The sequence below is a fragment of the Xyrauchen texanus genome, chromosome 7 (genome assembly GCF_025860055.1).
Source record: "Xyrauchen texanus isolate HMW12.3.18 chromosome 7, RBS_HiC_50CHRs, whole genome shotgun sequence".
Classification (NCBI taxonomy): domain Eukaryota; kingdom Metazoa; phylum Chordata; class Actinopteri; order Cypriniformes; family Catostomidae; genus Xyrauchen; species Xyrauchen texanus.
In genome coordinates this window covers 33,391,531-33,410,737 of record NC_068282.1, presented here as the reverse complement: position 1 = coordinate 33,410,737, position 19,207 = coordinate 33,391,531, and the positions used below count along the sequence as shown (strand labels likewise).

At 39.7% G+C, this 19,207-nt stretch overlaps 1 protein-coding gene across 2 annotated transcripts in view; it reads left to right on the top strand.

The window, feature by feature from the left end:
- Window positions 1-19,207, top strand: part of nol11 (nucleolar protein 11) — a 104,096-nt gene that overhangs the window by 39,084 nt on the left and 45,805 nt on the right. For both annotated transcript variants that reach the window (XM_052130073.1, XM_052130072.1), the window contains exon 4: window positions 18,168-18,316. In XM_052130073.1, coding sequence (XP_051986033.1) covers window positions 18,168-18,316 — 149 coding nt within the window. The remainder of the gene's footprint in view (window positions 1-18,167; window positions 18,317-19,207) is intronic.

Genomic DNA, 19,207 nt, shown 5'->3' with positions numbered 1-19,207 from the left:
CATACGCCACTAGGGGGCACTACAGGACAAGCCAAAATTCCCATTTTCTGGTCAAAAATTTTCTAATTTGGTACTTTGATACTACAGGCCAACAGGAACCCACATACCAAGTGTGGCCCACATTCGCCCTTAGGGGGCGCTACAGGCTACTCCAAAATTTCGTTTTCTGGTCAAAAACGTTCTAATTTGGTACATTGATACTGCAGGTCAACAGGAACCCTCAAACCAAGAATGGCCAACATTCGCCCCTAGGGGGCACTACAGGCCATGCCGAAATTCCCATTTTCTGGTCAAAAATGTTCTAATTTGGTACATTAATAGTACAGGCCAAAAGGAATCCACAAACCAAGAATGACCGACATTCACCACTAGGTGGCGCTAGAGGCCAAGCCGAAATTCCCATTTTCTGGTCAAAAAAGTTATAATTTGGTACATTGATACTACAGGCCAACAGGAACCCACAAACCAAGTATGGCCCACATTCGCCATTAGGGGGCGCTACAGGCCACTCCCAAAATTTCGTTTTCTGGTCAAAAATTTTCTAATATGGTACATTGATACTACTGGCCAACAGGAACCCACAAACAAAGAATGGCCAACATTCGCCCCTAGGGGGCACTAGAGGCCACGCCGAAATTCCCATTTTATGGTCAAAAATGTTCTAATTTGGTACATTGATACTACAGGTCAACAGGAACCCTCAAACCAAGAATGGCCAACATTCACCCCTAGGGGGCGCTACAGGTAATTCCCAAAAGTCCCATTTTCTGGTCAAATATTTTCTAATTATGTACATTGATACTACAGGCCAACAGGAACCCACAAACCAAGAATGACCCACATTTGCCCATAGGAGGCGCTACAGGCCACGCCCCCAAAAAATATTTTCAAAGTGATACCATTTCCACGCCATTTAACCAATTCTTTTGAATCTTGGTGTACATGCCTCATTTCTCATTGGGAACAAAAACGCCTCAAGGATCCATAAGGTATGATGGATTTTCCTGTAGACTGAAAATGTTTCGTTTAGGATTCAGACAGAAATACATGTTTTTTGGATTCATCCATTGAGAGGGTTTAACCCCAACCCTCTACTGATCAATTTGAAATGATTTGCCATTTTGAGGAGGAATCCGCATTGCTGCTTGCAGCTATATTTAGATTCCTCCGTAAGGAGGGAATCTATTGTATTTGTCGGTTTTATTATTATTATTATTATTATTATTATTATTATTATTATTATTATTATTCTTCTTCTCCTTGAGCCCCAATAGCTCAAAAAGTCACTGGTCAAAAATTTTCTAAATTGGCACATTGATACTCCATGCCAACGGGTACCCCCAAACCAAGAATGGTCAACATTCGCCCATAGGTGGCGCTACAGGCCACGCCCAAAAAACAAAAATTCAAAGTGATATAATTTCCACCCCATTTGTCCAAATCTTCTGAAACTTTGTAAACATGCCTCATTTCTCATGGGGAACAAAAAAGCCTCAAGGACCCATACTTCTGCCATTATGGATTTTCCTGTACAGTGAAAATTTTGGAAAACCTACAAAACTCTTCTTCTCCTGAACCTCAGCTCCAATTGACTTGGAATTTGGCACACGTGTGTAGTATGTATGTCTTTCCAAACGTTACTTAGCAAAAATGAATACAATACAAAATGGCTGAAATGGACGTGTTTATGTAAATGTACACACAAAAGATGATCAAAAATTTTTAAAATCCCATTGATTTACAATGGCTGAGCAAAAGTGCTCCCTCTACTGGACAAATATGGTCCACATGTAAAATCCCATTCACTTACATTGGCTGAGCAAAGAGGCTCCCTCTACTGGAGTAACTCTGTCTACCACATGCAGCTCTTCTGTAGCAATCTCTCTAATGAAGCATTTCGGTCTCCTAGTGGGTGGAGCTCCAGACTTAGACTACAGAAGACATTTTGCGTCTGCATGGAGGTATGTCAAATCAATTGTGTGTCTTAATGCTTTCCAGTTTGAACATTCAAGCGATTTTACACTATTCAACTCAACAAAGGCAAAACAACTCAAATAAATGTTTTCGAGCAGTTTGTGTGACACAGCGAGCGAGCCGCGTCGCGTCTAACGTTCGCACGCCGATGAGAGTTCGCTTTCCCTTCTTGCGTTTCAACGGACAATTTCATACACCAAAATACATGATATATTGGGGTGTCTGCTATATCTCAAGTGAACAAACAGTTGATAAAGAAATCGGGTATCAATATATTGAATTATGAATTATTGAAGGGGTCTAGTGATGCCGCTGTGATGTCCTGTTAGATTTTTCTCTATCGAGACAGCGTTAACGTATCAAAACTTCCGAGTATGATGTTGTTTAATTGTCTCTGACAACACGCAATCCTCGAGGCGAGATCATTTTTGCTCGCATCTTCACGAAGGTTTGTTGGTTGTGTACAATGGTTGCCTGCTTGAACATTCAAGCGATTTTACACTATTCAACTCAACAAAGGCAAAACAACTCAAATAAATGTTTTCGAGCAGTTTGTGTGACACAGCGAGCGAGCCGCGTCGCGACTAACGCTCGCACGCCGATGAGAGTTCGCTTTCACAGCTTCATGCGTTTGAACGGACAATTTCATACACCAAAATACATGATATATTGGGGTGTCTGTTATGTATCAAGTGAACAAACAGTTGATAAAGAAATTGGGTATCAATATATTTAATTATGAATTATTGTGAACAACACGGATGCCGCTGTGGTGTCCTGTTAAGATTTTTCTCTCGAAACAGCGTTAACAGCTTAAACAAAATACTGCGTTATTTTTGCACATACAGATACATTTAATACATCGTCACAAACTATGAAAGTTGTACTTTTATTTGTTGTAAAATAAAGAAAATAAACCGTGTGCTCTTTGTCTAAGCGAATATCTTTCTGAAACACGTCACAAAAACTTACACAAACATGAAACATATGTCTAAAGAAAGTAGGGATGGGCTGATCAATCCTAACGTATCAAAACTTCCGAGAATGATGTTGTTTAATTGTCTCTGACAACACGCAAACCGCGAGGCGAGATCATTTTTGCTCGCATCATCATGAAGGTTTGTCGGTTGTATACAATGTTTGCCTGTTTGAACATTCAAGCGATTTTACACTATTCAACTCAACAAATGTCAAAACAACTCAAATACATGTTTGCGAGCTGTTTGTGTGACACAGCGAGCCGCGTCGCGTCTAACTCACGCACTCCGATGTCTTTCGCTGCTGCTTGCGTCTGAACGGACAATTTCATACAACAGAGTGTCAAAATACATGATATATTGAGGAGTCTGTTATGTCTCAAGTGAACAAACAGTTGAGAAAGAAATCTGGAATAATTATATTTTATTCTGGCATTATTCCAGATGACGTCCTGCTATATTTTTCTCTCGAAACAGCGGAAACAACTTAAACAAAATACTGCGTCATTTTTGCCCATACAGAAACATGCAAGACATCATTACGAACTATGAAATGTGTACTTTTATTTGTGTACACTTACAATAACAACAAAACCTTGTGCTTTTGTAAAATAAATAAACAGGGTGCTCAGTCTCTGTCTTCGCGATTATTTTTCTGAAACACGTCACAAAATTCAAGTGAACAAAATCAACCATTCACGCAGTCTGTATTTTATCATCTCACAATGAATACAAATGCAACAAGCATGGCACAAAACGAAAATAATGATACTTCTCAGTTCTCAAAAGATTAAACTGAACTGTGCCTTAAGTATCGTATCATGCGATAAAAGCCTCTTAAAGAGACAGTAACAATTTAGCCTTCGTCCTGAACATAGACATTCCCAAGTAATTGAGAAGTACAAATGGTATTATTTTAAGTTTTTTTTATTTCTCTCTTACCTTGTAAAATGCCACGTTTTTGAATGGCATGTAAACACAATCACTCCATTTTTTTCACTGGATCTGTTGCTATTTTAATGATTTAAAAATCAAAGCACTGACCATTTAAAGTGTGAGCTTGTAGGCTACATTTTGAAATAGTTATAAACAGTCACAGCTATACAGTGTTATTATGTGCCTAGATAGTCTTTCAAATAAAATTGCTTGTGATATGCTTATGTAAATCACACAAAAAAAACAGAAAAAAAATCTTAAGAGAGAAGTGAAAGTGAAAGTAGAGATTTTCAAAGTGATTTTTCATTCAAAGTGATACAATTTCCACGCCATTTGTCTAAATCTTCTGAAACTTGGTGTACATGCCTCATTCCTCATGGGGAACAAAAAAGCCTTAAGGACCCATAACTTTCACCATGATGGATTTTCCCGTACGTTGAAAATTTGCGAAAACCTAAAAATACTCTTCTTCTCCTGAACCGTAGCTCCAATTGACTTGAAATTTGGTACACATTTGTAGAATGGACATCCTTGAAAACATTACTTAGGAAAAATGAATGTGATACAAAATGTCTGAAAGGGGCGTGTTTATGTAAATGTCCAAATTTTAACAATATATACCTGTCAATAAATCAAATGTAATTTTGACTGATGGTTTTTCAAACCTAACATGCTTCAAGATGACATCACTCTGAAGTACTGCGCAAAGAATGGCCGACATTCGCCCCTAGGGGGCGCTACAGGCCATGTCGAAATTCCCATTTTCTGGTCTAAAATGTTCTAATTTGGTACAATGGTACTACAGGCCAACAGGAACCCACAAACCAAGAATGGCCGACATTCGCCACTAGGGGGCGCTAAAGGCCACGCCAAAATTCCCGTTTTCTGGTCAAATTTTTTTTTAATTTGGTACATTGATACTACAGGCAGACAGGAACCCACAAACCAAGAATGGACAACATTCACCCCTAGGGGGCGCTACAGGCCATGCCAAAATTCCCATTTTCTGGTCAAAAATGTTCTAATTTGGTACACTGATACTACATGCCAACAGGAACCCACAAACCACGAATGGCCAACATTCGCCATTAGAGGGCGCTACAGGTAATTCCAAAAATCCCATTTTCTGGTCAAACATTTTCTAATTTGGTGTATTGATTCTACAGGCCGACAGGAACCCACAAACCAAGAAAGGCCCACATTCGCCCCTAGGGGGCGCTACAGGCCACTCCAAAATTCCCATTTTCTGGTCAAATATTTTCTAATTTTGTACATTTATACTACAGGCCAACAGGAACCCACAAACCAAGAATGACCAACATTTGCCCATAGGTGGCGCTACAGGCCACGCCCCAAAATTTTTTTTTCAAAATGATATAATATCCACCCCATTTGTCCAATTCTTCTGAAACTTGGTGTACATGCCGCATTTCTCATTGGGAACAAAAAAGCCTCAAGGATCCATAAGGTCCGGTATGGATTTTCCTGTACATTGAAAATGTTTTGTTTAGGAATCAGACGAAGACATGTTTTTTTGAATTCCTTAATTGGGAGGGTTTATCCCCAACCATCTACTGATCAATTTTAAATGATTTGCCATTTTGAGGAGGAATCCGCATTGCTGCTTGCAGCTATATTTATTATTATTATTATTATTATTCTTCTCCTTGAGCCCCAATAGCTCAAAAAGTCACTGGTCAAAAATTTTCTAAATTGGCACATTGATACTCCATGCCAACGGGTACCCCCAAACCAAGAATGGCCCACATTCGCCCATAGGTGGCGCTACAGGCCACGCCCAAAAAAACAAAATTCAAAGTGATACAATTTCCACGCCATTTGTCCAAATCTTCTGAAATTTGGTGTACATGCCTCATTCCTCATGGGGAACAAAAAAGCCTCAAGAACCCATAACTTCCGCCATGATGGATTTTCCCGTACGTTGAAAATTTGCGAAAACCTACAAAACTCTTCTTCTCCTGAACCGTAGCTCCAATTGACTTGAAATTTGGTACACATGTGTAGAATGGACAGTCCTTGAAAACGTTACTTAGGAAAAATGAATACGATACAAAATGGCTGAAAGGGGCGTGTTTATGTAAATGTCCAAATTTTAACAATATATACGTGTCAATAAATCAAATGTAATTTTGACTGATGGTTTTTCAAACCTAACATGCTTCAAGATGACATCACTCTGAAGTACTGCGCAAAGAATGGCCAACATTCGCCCCTAGGGGCGCTACAGGCCATGCCGAAATTCCCATTTTCTGGTCTAAAATGTTCTAATTTGGTACAATGGTACTACAGGCCAACAGGAACCCACAAACCAAGAATGGCCGACATTCGCCACTAGGGGGCGCTAAAGGCCACGCCAAAATTCCCGTTTTCTGGTCAAAAATGTTCTAATTTGGTACATTGATACTACAGGCCAACAGGAACCCACAAACCAAGAATGGCCAACATTCACCCCTAGGGGGCGCTACAGGCCATGCCGAAATTCCCATTTTCTGGTCTAAAATGTTCTAATTTGGTACAATGGTACTACAGGCCAACAGGAACCCACAAACCAAGAATGGCCAACATTCGCCATTAGGGGGCCTACAGGTAATTCCCAAAAGTCCCATTTTCTGGTCAAACATTTTCTAATTTGGTACATTGATTCTACAGGCCAAAAGGAACCCACAAACCAAGAATGGCCCACATTCGCCCCTAGGGGGCGCTACAGGCCACTCCAAAATTCCCATTTTCTGGTCAAATATTTTCTAATTTTGTACATTGATACTACAGGCCAACAGGAACCCACAAACCAAGAATGGCCCACATTCGACCATAGGTGGCGCTACAGGCCACGCCCCAAAAAATATTTTCAAAGTGATACCATTTCCACGCCATTTATCCAATTCTTCTGAAACTTGGTGTACATGCCTCATTTCTCATTGGGAACAAAAAGCCTCAAGGATCCATAAGGTCCGGTATGGATTTTCCTGTACATTGAAAATGTTTCGTTTAGGATTCAGACAAAGACATGTTTTTTGAATTCCTTAATTGGGAGGGTTTATCCCCAACCATCTACTGATCAATTTTAAATGATTTGCCATTTTGAGGAGGAATCCGCATTGCTGCTTGCAGCTATATTTATTATTATTATTATTATTCTTCTCCTTGAGCCCCAATAGCTCAAAAAGTCACTGGTCAAAAATTTTCTAAATTGGCACATTGATACTCCATGCCAACGGGTACCCCCAAACCAAGAATGGCCCACATTCGCCCATAGGTGGCGCTACAGGCCACGCCCAAAAAACAAAATTCAAAGTGATACAATTTCCACGCCATTTGTCCAAATCTTCTGAAATTTGGTGTACATGCCTCATTCCTCATGGGGAACAAAAAAGCCTCAAGAACCCATAACTTCCGCCATGATGGATTTTCCCGTACGTTGAAAATTTGCGAAAACCTACAAAACTCTTCTTCTCCTGAACCGTAGCTCCAATTGACTTGAAATTTGGTACACATGTGTAGAATGGACATCCTTGAAAACGTTACTTAGGAAAAATGAATACGATACAAAATGGCTGAAAGGGGCGTGTTTATGTAAATGTCCAAATTTTAACAATATATACGTGTCAATAAATCAAATGTAATTTTGACTGATGGTTTTTCAAACCTAACATGCTTCAAGATGACATCACTCTGAAGTACTGCGCAAAGAATGGCCAACATTCGCCCCTAGGGGCGCTACAGGCCATGCCGAAATTCCCATTTTCTGGTCTAAAATGTTCTAATTTGGTACAATGGTACTACAGGCCAACAGGAACCCACAAACCAAGAATGGCCGACATTCGCCACTAGGGGGCGCTAAAGGCCACGCCAAAATTCCCGTTTTCTGGTCAAAAATGTTCTAATTTGGTACATTGATACTACAGGCCAACAGGAACCCACAAACCAAGAATGGCCAACATTCACCCCTAGGGGGCGCTACAGGCCATGCCGAAATTCCCATTTTCTGGTCTAAAATGTTCTAATTTGGTACAATGGTACTACAGGCCAACAGGAACCCACAAACCAAGAATGGCCAACATTCGCCATTAGGGGGCGCTACAGGTAATTCCCAAAAGTCCCATTTTCTGGTCAAACATTTTCTAATTTGGTACATTGATTCTACAGGCCAACAGGAACCCACAAACCAAGAATGGCCCACATTCGCCCCTAGGGGGCGCTACAGGCCACTCCAAAATTCCCATTTTCTGGTCAAATATTTTCTAATTTTGTACATTGATACTACAGGCCAACAGGAACCCACAAACCAAGAATGGCCAACATTCACCCCTAGGGGGCGCTACAGGCCACTCCAAAAGTCCCATTTTCTGGTCAAATATTTTCTAATTATGTACATTGATACTACAGGCCAACAGGAACCCACAAACCAAGAATGACCCACATTTGCCCATAGGAGGCGCTACAGGCCACGCCCCCAAAAAATATTTTCAAAGTGATACCATTTCCACGCCATTTAACCAATTCTTTTGAATCTTGGTGTACATGCCTCATTTCTCATTGGGAACAAAAACGCCTCAAGGATCCATAAGGTATGATGGATTTTCCTGTAGACTGAAAATGTTTCGTTTAGGATTCAGACAGAAATACATGTTTTTTGGATTCATCCATTGAGAGGGTTTAACCCCAACCCTCTACTGATCAATTTGAAATGATTTGCCATTTTGAGGAGGAATCCGCATTGCTGCTTGCAGCTATATTTATTATTATTATTCTTCTCCTTGAGCCCCAATAGCTCAAAAAGTCACTGGTCAAAAATTTTCTAAATTGGCACATTGATACTCCATGCCAACGGGTACCCCCAAACCAAGAATGGCCCACATTCGCCCATAGGTGGCGCTACAGGCCACGCCCAAAAAAACAAAATTCAAAGTGATACAATTTCCACGCCATTTGTCCAAATCTTCTGAAATTTGGTGTACATGCCTCATTCCTCATGGGGAACAAAAAGCCTCAAGAACCCATAACTTCCGCCATGATGGATTTTCCCGTACGTTGAAAATTTGCGAAAACCTACAAAACTCTTCTTCTCCTGAACCGTAGCTCCAATTGACTTGAAATTTGGTACACATGTGTAGAATGGACATCCTTGAAAACGTTACTTAGGAAAAATGAATACGATACAAAATGGCTGAAAGGGGCGTGTTTATGTAAATGTCCAAATTTTAACAATATATACGTGTCAATAAATCAAATGTAATTTTGACTGATGGTTTTTCAAACCTAACATGCTTCAAGATGACATCACTCTGAAGTACTGCGCAAAGAATGGCCAACATTCGCCCCTAGGGGGCGCTACAGGCCATGCTGAAATTCCCATTTTCTGGTCTAAAATGTTCTAATTTGGTACAATGGTACTACAGGCCAACAGGAACCCACAAACCAAGAATGGCCGACATTCGCCACTAGGGGGCGCTAAAGGCCACGCCAAAATTCCCGTTTTCTGGTCAAAAATTTTCTAATTTGGTACATTGATACTACAGGCCAACAGGAACCCACAAACCAAGAATGGCCAACATTCACCCCTAGGGGGCGCTACAGGCCATGCCGAAATTCCCATTTTCTGGTCAAAAATGTTCTAATTTGGTACACTGATACTACATGCCAACAGGAACCCACAAACCAAGAATGGCCAACATTCGCCATTAGGGGGCGCTATAGGTAATTCCCAAAAGTCCCATTTTCTGGTCAAACATTTTCTAATTTGGTACATTGATTCTACAGGCCGACAGGAACCCACAAACCAAGAATGGCCCACATTCGCCCCTAGGGGGCGCTACAGGCCACTCCAAAATTCCCATTTTCTGGTCAAATATTTTCTAATTTTGTACATTGATACTACAGGCCAACAGGAACCCACAAACCAAGAATGACCCACATTTGCCCATAGGTGGCGCTACAGGCCACGCCCCAAAAAAATATTTTCAAAGTGATACCATTTCCACGCCATTTGTCCAATTCTTCTGAAACTTGGTGTACATGCCTCATTTCTCATTGGGAACAAAAAGCCTCAAGGATCCATAAGGTCCGGTATGGATTTTCCTGTACATTGAAAATGTTTCGTTTAGGATTCAGACAAAGACATGTTTTTTTGAATTCCTTAATTGGGAGGGTTTATCCCCAACCATCTACTGATCAATTTTAAATGATTTGCCATTTTGAGGAGGAATCCGCATTGCTGCTTGCAGCTATATTTATTATTATTATTATTATTCTTCTCCTTGAGCCCCAATAGCTCAAAAAGTCACTGGTCAAAAATTTTCTAAATTGGCACATTGATACTCCATGCCAACGGGTACCCCCAAACCAAGAATGGCCCACATTCGCCCATAGGTGGCGCTACAGGCCACGCCCAAAAAAACAAAATTCAAAGTGATACAATTTCCACGCCATTTGTCCAAATCTTCTGAAATTTGGTGTACATGCCTCATTCCTCATGGGGAACAAAAAAGCCTCAAGAACCCATAACTTCCGCCATGATGGATTTTCCCGTACGTTGAAAATTTGCGAAAACCTACAAAACTCTTCTTCTCCTGAACCGTAGCTCCAATTGACTTGAAATTTGGTACACATGTGTAGAATGGACATCCTTGAAAACGTTACTTAGGAAAAATGAATACGATACAAAATGGCTGAAAGGGGCGTGTTTATGTAAATGTCCAAATTTTAACAATATATACGTGTCAATAAATCAAATGTAATTTTGACTGATGGTTTTTCAAACCTAAAATGCTTCAAGATGACATCACTCTGAAATACTGCGCAAAGAATGGCCAACATTCGCCCTTAGGGGCGCTACAGGCCACGCAGAAATTCCCATTTTCTGGTCAAAAATGTTCTAATTTGGTACATTGATACTACAGGCCAACAGGAACCCACAAACCAAGTATGGCCCACATTCGCCCTTAGGGGGCGCTAAAGGCCACGCCAAAATTCCCATTTTCTGGTCAAATATTTTCTAATTTGGTACATTGATACTACAGGCCAACAGGAACCCACAAACCAAGAATGGCCCACATTTGCCCATAGGTGGCGCTACAGGCCACATCCCAAAAAAATATTTTCAAAGTGATACCATTTCCACGCCATTTAACGAATTCTTCTGAAACTTGGTGTACATGCCTCATTTCTCATTGGGAACAAAAAAGCCTCAAGGATCCATAAGGTCTGTATTGATGGATTTTTCTGTACACTGAAAATGTTTCGTTTAGGATTCAGACAGAAATACATGGTTTTTGAATTCATCCATTGAGAGGGTTTAACCCCAACCATCTACTGATCAATTTTAAATGATTTGCCATTTTGAGGAGGAATCCGCATTGCTGCTTGCAGCTATATTATATTATTATTATTATTATTCTCCTTGAGCCCAAATAGCTCAAAAGTCACTGGTCAAAAGTTTTCTAAATTGGCACATTGATAGTCCATGCCAACGGGTACCCCCAAACCAAGAATGGTCAACATTCGCCCATAGGTGGCGCTACAGGCCACGCCCAAAAAAAATATTTTCAAAGTGATACCATTTCCACGTCATTTGTCCAAATCTTCTGAAACTTGGTGTACATGCCTCATTTCTCACGGGGAACAAAAAAGCCTCAAGAACCCATAACTTCCGCCATGATGGATTTTCCCGTACGGTGAAAATTTGCGAAAACCTACAAAACTCTTCTTCTCCTGAACCGTAGCTCCAATTGATTTGGAATTTGGTACACATGTGTAGAATTGAAGTCTTTGAAAACATTACTTAGGAAGAATGAATACGATACAAAATGGCTGAAAGGGGCATGTTTATGTAAATGTCCAAATTTTAACAATATATACATGTCAATAAATCAAATGTAATTTTGACTGATGGTTTTTCAAACCTAACATGCTTCAAGATGACATCACTGCAGTACTGTGCAAAGAATGGCCAACATTCGCCCCTAGGGGGCGCTACAGGCCAAGCCGAAATTCCCGTTTTCTGGTCAAAAATGTTCTAATTTGGTAAATTGATACTACAGGCCCACAGGAACCCACAAACCAAGACTGGCCAACATTCACCACTAGGGGGCGCTACAGGCCATGCCAAAATTCCCATTTTCTGGTGAAAATGTTCTAATTTGGTACATTGATACTACAGGCCAACAGGAACCCATAAACCAAGAATGGCCCACATTCGCCCATGGGTGGCGCTACAGGCCACGCGCCAAAAAATATTTTCAAAGTGATACCATTTCCACGCCATTTTCCAATTCTTCTGAAACTTGGTGTACATGCCTCATTTCTCATTGGGAACAAAAAAGCCTCAAGGATCCATAAGGTCCGGTATGATGGATTTTCCTGTACACTGAAAATGTTTCGTTTAGGATTCAGACAGAAATACATGTTTTTGGATTCATAAATCGAGAGGGTTTAACCCCAACCATCTACTGATCAATTTTAAATGATTTGCAATTTTGAGGAGGAATCGCATTGCTGCTTGCAGCTATATTTGGGAAGTGCTTTTTTGCATTGTTATAGCAACATCAAGAGTTTTCGAAGTGTAAATTAGGCTGCTGTCGGATCAAGTTTTTAAAAGTAACAGTGTACTCTGACAAAACAATTTATTGCAAGCAACATTTAAATTGCAAATATTATTAGAGATTTTTCTTGGTGTAAGACCTCCTTGGTTCTGGCTTTCGTGCGCGGATGTGTTTTTTTTTTAAATGTCAATTGGTATTCCTACAGCTTATTTTGAATGGAACGCTTGCACAACAAATAATAACTTTTGATATCTTTTAGTTTAACCTAATGGAAGAAAAAATGGTCTTAGCCTACCTGCAAATTGTTGCTGGTCAATCCTAATAGTTTTTAGGAAAATCAGCATATTTACAAGGCAGGGGTCAGTATGGCAAGAAGCCGGAAAACACTGATGTCCCGTTCGCATCACACTCCCTTCTCCCTTGCAACTGGAGCTGTAAACATATGCTCTAAGATGTCGAGGCTTGCAGATATTTGGTTTTTATATGGCACCACATTTTACTCGTGCTACTACCAAACGTTTTTGTTCTATATGCATCGAAACATGTTTTACCTGATAAATGTCCCAGCGCATTTATTCCATCTCTGTCAGACTGAGAGGAAGATAGTATTTTATTTATGAACTGTGCCCATGTGTGTACAGAACATGCCCTATGTGATAATCCCATCAAGTTTACACCTCTGTTGTTTCTTTAAACACTGTTAATTTTTTACTGATAGTATTAGTCGAACAACTGTTTGACCAACATAATAAATCTAACTGCTTGTATCTGTAGTCACACTGAGAATGGGTTTTGTTGGATAAACTCAAACTTTCCTGGGTGCCACTAGGGCTGGGTATCACCAACAGCATCACGAAACAGATGCCACGATACGATATGTATCACAATACATGGTAATTTTGAAATAATGTTTGCCTAAGCATTATTTTGTGTGACTGTTTTATACGTTTAGTCAAAACATCGACCACTCACAGGTGAAGCGAATAACGTTGATCATCTTACAAGGCTTGTCACTGCCTGGGTAGATTAGATGTTAAGTGAACAAATCAGTTTGTGTAGACAACGTGTTGAATGCAGGAGAAATGAGCAGGAATAAAGAGCGTTTGTGGGGTTCTCCCAGTCAGCAGTGGTGATTACTTACTGTCAGTGGTCCGAGGAGGGACAAACCAATGACAAGGCTCATCTCATCTGGTGTGTGAGAGATATATATATATATGTATATGTATATGTATGTGTATATATATATAATGTGTATATGTATATATATATGTGTGTATATATACGTATATATACACATATATATATGTTTATATACACACAGTATCTCACAAAAGTGAGTACACTGCTTACATTTTTGTAAATATTTGATTATATCTATTCATGTGACAACACTGAAGAAATGACACTTTGCTACAATGTGAGTGTACAGCTTGTACGACAGTGTAAATTTGCTGTCCCCTCAAAATAACTCCATACACAGCCATTAATGTCTAAACCACTGGCAACTTAAGTGAGTACACCCCTAAGTAAAAATGTCCAAATTGGGCCCAAAATGTCAATATTTTATGTGGCCACCAATATTTTCCAGCACTGCTTTAACCCTCTTGGGCATGGAGTTCACCAGAGCTTCACAGGTTGCCACTGGAGTCCTCTTCCATTCCTCCATGACGTTATAATGCTGGAAGACTGCCCTGCGGCCCAGTATCCGAAGGGAGGTGATCATGCTCTGCTTCATTATGTCACAGTACATTTTGGCATTCATGGTTCCCTCAATGAACTGTAGCTCCCCATTGCCGGCAGCACTCATGCAGCCCCAGACCATGACACTCCCACCATCATGCTTGACTGTAGGCAAGACACACTTGTCTTTGTACACCCCACACACGCTTGACACCATGTGAACCAAATAATTTATCTTGGTCTCATCAGACCACAGGACATGGTTCCAGTAATCCATGTCCTTAGTCTGCTTGTCTACAGCAAACTGTTTGCGGGCTTTCTTGTGCATCATCTTTAGAAGAGGCTTCCTTCTGGGACGACAGCCATGCAGACCAATTTGATGCAGTGTGTGGCGTATAGTCTGAGCACTGACAGGCTGACCCCCCCACCCCTTCAACCTCTGCAGCAATGCTGGCAGCACTCCTATGTCTATTTCCCAAAGACAACCTCTGGATATGACGCTGAGCACGTGCACTCAACTTCGGTCGACCATAGCGAGGCCTGTTCTGAGTGGAACCTGTCCTGTTAAACCGCTATATGGTCTTGGCCACCGTGCTGCAGCTCAGTGTCAGGGTCTTGGCAATCTTCTTATAGCCTAAGCTATCTTTATGTAGAGCAACAATTCTTTTTTTCAGATCCTCAGAGAGTTCTTTGCCAAGAGGTGCCATGTTGAACTTCCAGTGTCCAGTATGAGGGAGTGTGAGAGTGACACCAAATTTAACACACCTGCTCCCCATTCACATCTGAGACCTTGTAACACTAACGAGTCACATGACTCCGGGAGGGAAAATGGCTAATTGGGCCCAATTTGGACATTTTTACTTAGGGGTGTACTCACTTTTGTTGCCAGCGGTTTAGACATTGTGTGGAGTTATTTTGAGGGGACCGCAAATTGACACTGTTATACAAGCTGTACACTCACTACTTTGCAGCAAAGTCATTTCTTCAGTGTTGTCACATGAAAAGATATAATGAATTATTTACAAATATGTGAGGGGTGAGATTGTATGTGTGTGTGTGATATGTATATATATATATATATATATATATATATATATATATATATATATATATATATATAGTATAGCAAGTATCTGTCTAAAGTGCTGCTTAATCATTACCGCTTTTCCCACTGTCGCTGCAGCTCGCTTGGTGTTTAAAGGCTCATTATTATGTTTAATATTTCTCTGTAATGTAGAACATTGTTAACAATGTTACTGATAACATTCTTTCTCAGCCCTGGTACTCAAACCATTTTCTGATACTAGTGTTTTTCATGATGCCTCAACACAGCCAATCTTTTAGACTAGATTTGGGCACAACTAGCATGCTACAATCCAAGAGATGAAAGTTTCTATTGTAAATATCAGTTCAATTAAGGGAGAATCTGCTGCTTTTACACCGCATTATGTAAACATGATCAAATACATCTCTAAATTGTGACTACCTTCTGTTTCACTCAATCGTCACTTCATTTAAAAAGCCACACACACAAAACTGCACATCAGAGAGAGCGCAGTCCACTGAAATGTAAAAGCCTGAACCTTTATTTTCCCCTGCCATGTGGCTGATATCTGCGGTGTGGGAATATTTTGTTTTTTTAAAAGACCTGGAAGGCACAGTCAATGTTGATGGTTACCCAATTTGTAAACTTCTGTCAAAGTGTCCACTCAGTCAGGAAACACTTTTAATATCCATATCTGTGATCATCACCTCAAGGAAAATGTGTTAATGAATGCAAATGAAAATAAAGTATATATGCTAATAATTTATAGACCACCTTTCTGAACACTACCAGATATACAAGATTTGAAAGACTGATTGGGTTTATATGTATGCTAACGTTATGTTTGTTCTTTCTGTCCGACAAACTGATTTATGCACAAATATGCTATGTTATAAGCCAATTGTTTCTTCATGCATATTTGCTTAAGTGCAATAAAACAATAGGTCTACAATGTGTTAAATATTAATAGTATGTGTTTTGTAAAGTACTATTTAAAACACATTTATAAGTACTTTAGGCAAACAAGAAATGGACAGTGATAGTAGAAAGTACTGGAAACAATGTCAAGAACCTAAAAATGAAAACTTTTATTAATTTTGAATTATTAATAATAAAGAGCATAATTAACAAGTACTCACCTTGTCCATTTCAAGTTTTCTGTATTCTTCAGTAGGCATTAGTATTATTCAAACATAATTACAAATTCAACCAATTACTTAAACAAGTCCATATCTGAACGGTTACCCTAGTTAGACATTTTTATTAAATGTAATTTTCATAAATCTTGAAATCTTTATAAAGATTTCCAATGTATTTATCCATCCAGAAAACTGCCCGAACATTACATCGGGGCCATCATCCTGTCAGATGACTGATTGCTGTTGCCAAAGTCTTTTGCCAAAGGTGTAAAAACATTTCCTCATCTGTTTATTAGATGTATTTTATAACTAAACATTAAACTGATAATAATTTTAGCAAGGTACCTTAATACCATGACAATAGAACATCGCTGTATTTTTTTTGTAAAGGTTATCATACCATGAGCACTTCATTCCATTACACCCCTAGCTCATGTATTTGCAGGCCACTGACATAGAGAAGAAAGAACCTTTCATTAGTGGTTGACCGATATATCGCAGAGGCTGATGAATCAAACATAGCAAAGTCAAAATCCTCAGGCTCTGGAGACATTAAAAGACACTTATGTGCTCAAGATGAAAACCTCTGATTGGCTTGCAGACCGGGGACTCAATTTGAATGGTGCCGTCGGGGAAATTCAATGTCAACTGTCCAACATGTTTGTGTTGCTGACAAAGGTTGTTCCTGACTTGGAGGATCTCGTTGGAATACGTTGATCGATTACGGCGATGGAAGCAAAATTCTCAGAGTTGGTTACAAGATTGGCAGATGTTGAGAAGCGGATCAATTATCTTGAGCTATCGGAAAGGGAATTATCCGCTAATCTGCCTGCGACCAAAACGGACCAGGAAGGCATTTTGGAAAAAACTGGAACATTTGGAAAGCCGAAGGAACAATATACAGATTGTTGGAATTCCTGAGCATGATGCCAGAGAAATAGTGAAAAAGCTTTCTTTGAAGAATCACAATATTTAACTTTTCCCGGATTTGGCGAATTCGATGAGAGAAACGGGATTGATTCAAGGAATGCAAGAAACTTACATCTTACATCTGTCTACACTGTAGCCTGTGTCTGATTTTATTATTGTATTTTTGTATGAGTAAGCACATCGTGAGCAAATGTGCAATCCTGAGTCAAATTCCTCCTATGTGTACACATACCTGGCAATAAAGCTGATTCTGAAGTTACTTTATTGACACCCTGTAGCAGCGGAATAAACATTGATTAATTTCAGATTATTTTACTCTGAATAGGGGCACTTGTCAGGGTTGCCCTCTTTCCCCATTATTGTTCTGTCTTGCCCTGGAACCATTAGCAGCTGCGATAAGAAAGGTGGATGATTTTCCAGGGGTGATGGCGGGAGGTGTGGCGCATAAGCTTCTGCTTTAAGCATATATTATTATTTGTCTGACACTGCTAGATCTACGCCTTTCCTCCACAGAATTATTAATTCCTTTTCCAAATTTTCAGGATACAAAGTCAGTTGGTCTAAATCCGAAGCTTTTGCTTTGCAGCATACTGTCCAGTAACGCCCTTCCAGCTAGGTGCCTTCCAGTGGCCCAAAAAGGGCATTAAGTGTTTGGGCATCTTATTCCCAGCAAATTTGTCTGATTTGGTTCATTAAAAGGTTTTTGAGTGATGTTGGCAGGTGGACTTCATTACATTTAGTGATGATTGGGAAGGTTAATGTTATTAAAATTAACTGTATTCCAAAATGTTACTACCTGCTACAGTCTCTCCCAGTAGACGTCCCTCTATCCTTGGGGAATAGTGTACATAAGTGCCATCATTTTGTCATCAGTCTAATCTGTCTTTGATCAAATGTTGAGATATAATTTCCTGGTTTTTTGCAGGTTTCAGCTGATGTGCTCCGAGTGCTCTCAGCTCCTGAGTGTGAACCTGTGGTGCTGTTTCGTTGTGGGGCTATCCGGTTCCTGGACTCGCTGCTGGCTGCCCCACAGCAACCCATAGAGGAAGTTTTGTCAGAGGAGGAAGTCATCAGGTCAGAGATCACAGATTTCTGGCTTTGACCAGTAAATTATACTTTTGGCTGTAATATTCCGTAGTGGCATTTTTGCACCATTTGAGTAAAAAAAAGTCACTCTGCTTACATTTTAATATATAATTTACAATCTATAAATGTAATTAATGTTAACATTATACATCTCAAGGTCTAAGGGTTCAACATTAATATCTGATCTCTTTCACAATAACAATGCGCCAGAAATGGCAATTTAGTTATTCATGCCAGGAGTACAAATTAAAACATGCAATATCAAAACGGGACTTCATACCTTTTTTTTATGAAAACGCAATCGCCATGTGAATCCAGTTCGCCACAGTTGGGTCAATTGTCCATGACAAGCATTCATTAAAAAACATCAAAATAGCACTTTTTGTCCGTAAAAATGATAAACCTGAGAAATATTTAAATGTTCTCCATTGTTTACATGAGATCTCGCCTGAAAGAATTACCCTTCGTCATCGTTCTTCAACAAACTATGCAATCTGAGCAGCATTCATTTTGTAAAACTGTATATGTTGTTGTGTATTAGAGTCTCTCAAACAAAATGAGCCTGTCTCCAGTGTCGATTTTTAAAAATGGGGCATAGTTTTATTCATAGTAGCCAAACAGTGCAGTCAGATTTTGTGTCGTCTTGAAAGGCGGAGCCTTAATTTGACTCTGTACACCACCTAGCGATTTTACAGAGAAAAAAGCTTGCAGGAACCTAATTTTTTTTGTTAGATCATCTTCAAATTTTAAACATAACTTCTTTAGACTTGTGGCTTTGAGAACACTGTATTTCTGTTTTTTTTTTTTTTTATTATAAATGCATGTTCAGCACAAAATATTTCCATTATTATAAACTTCAGCTTCTCTAACTTTAAAAAA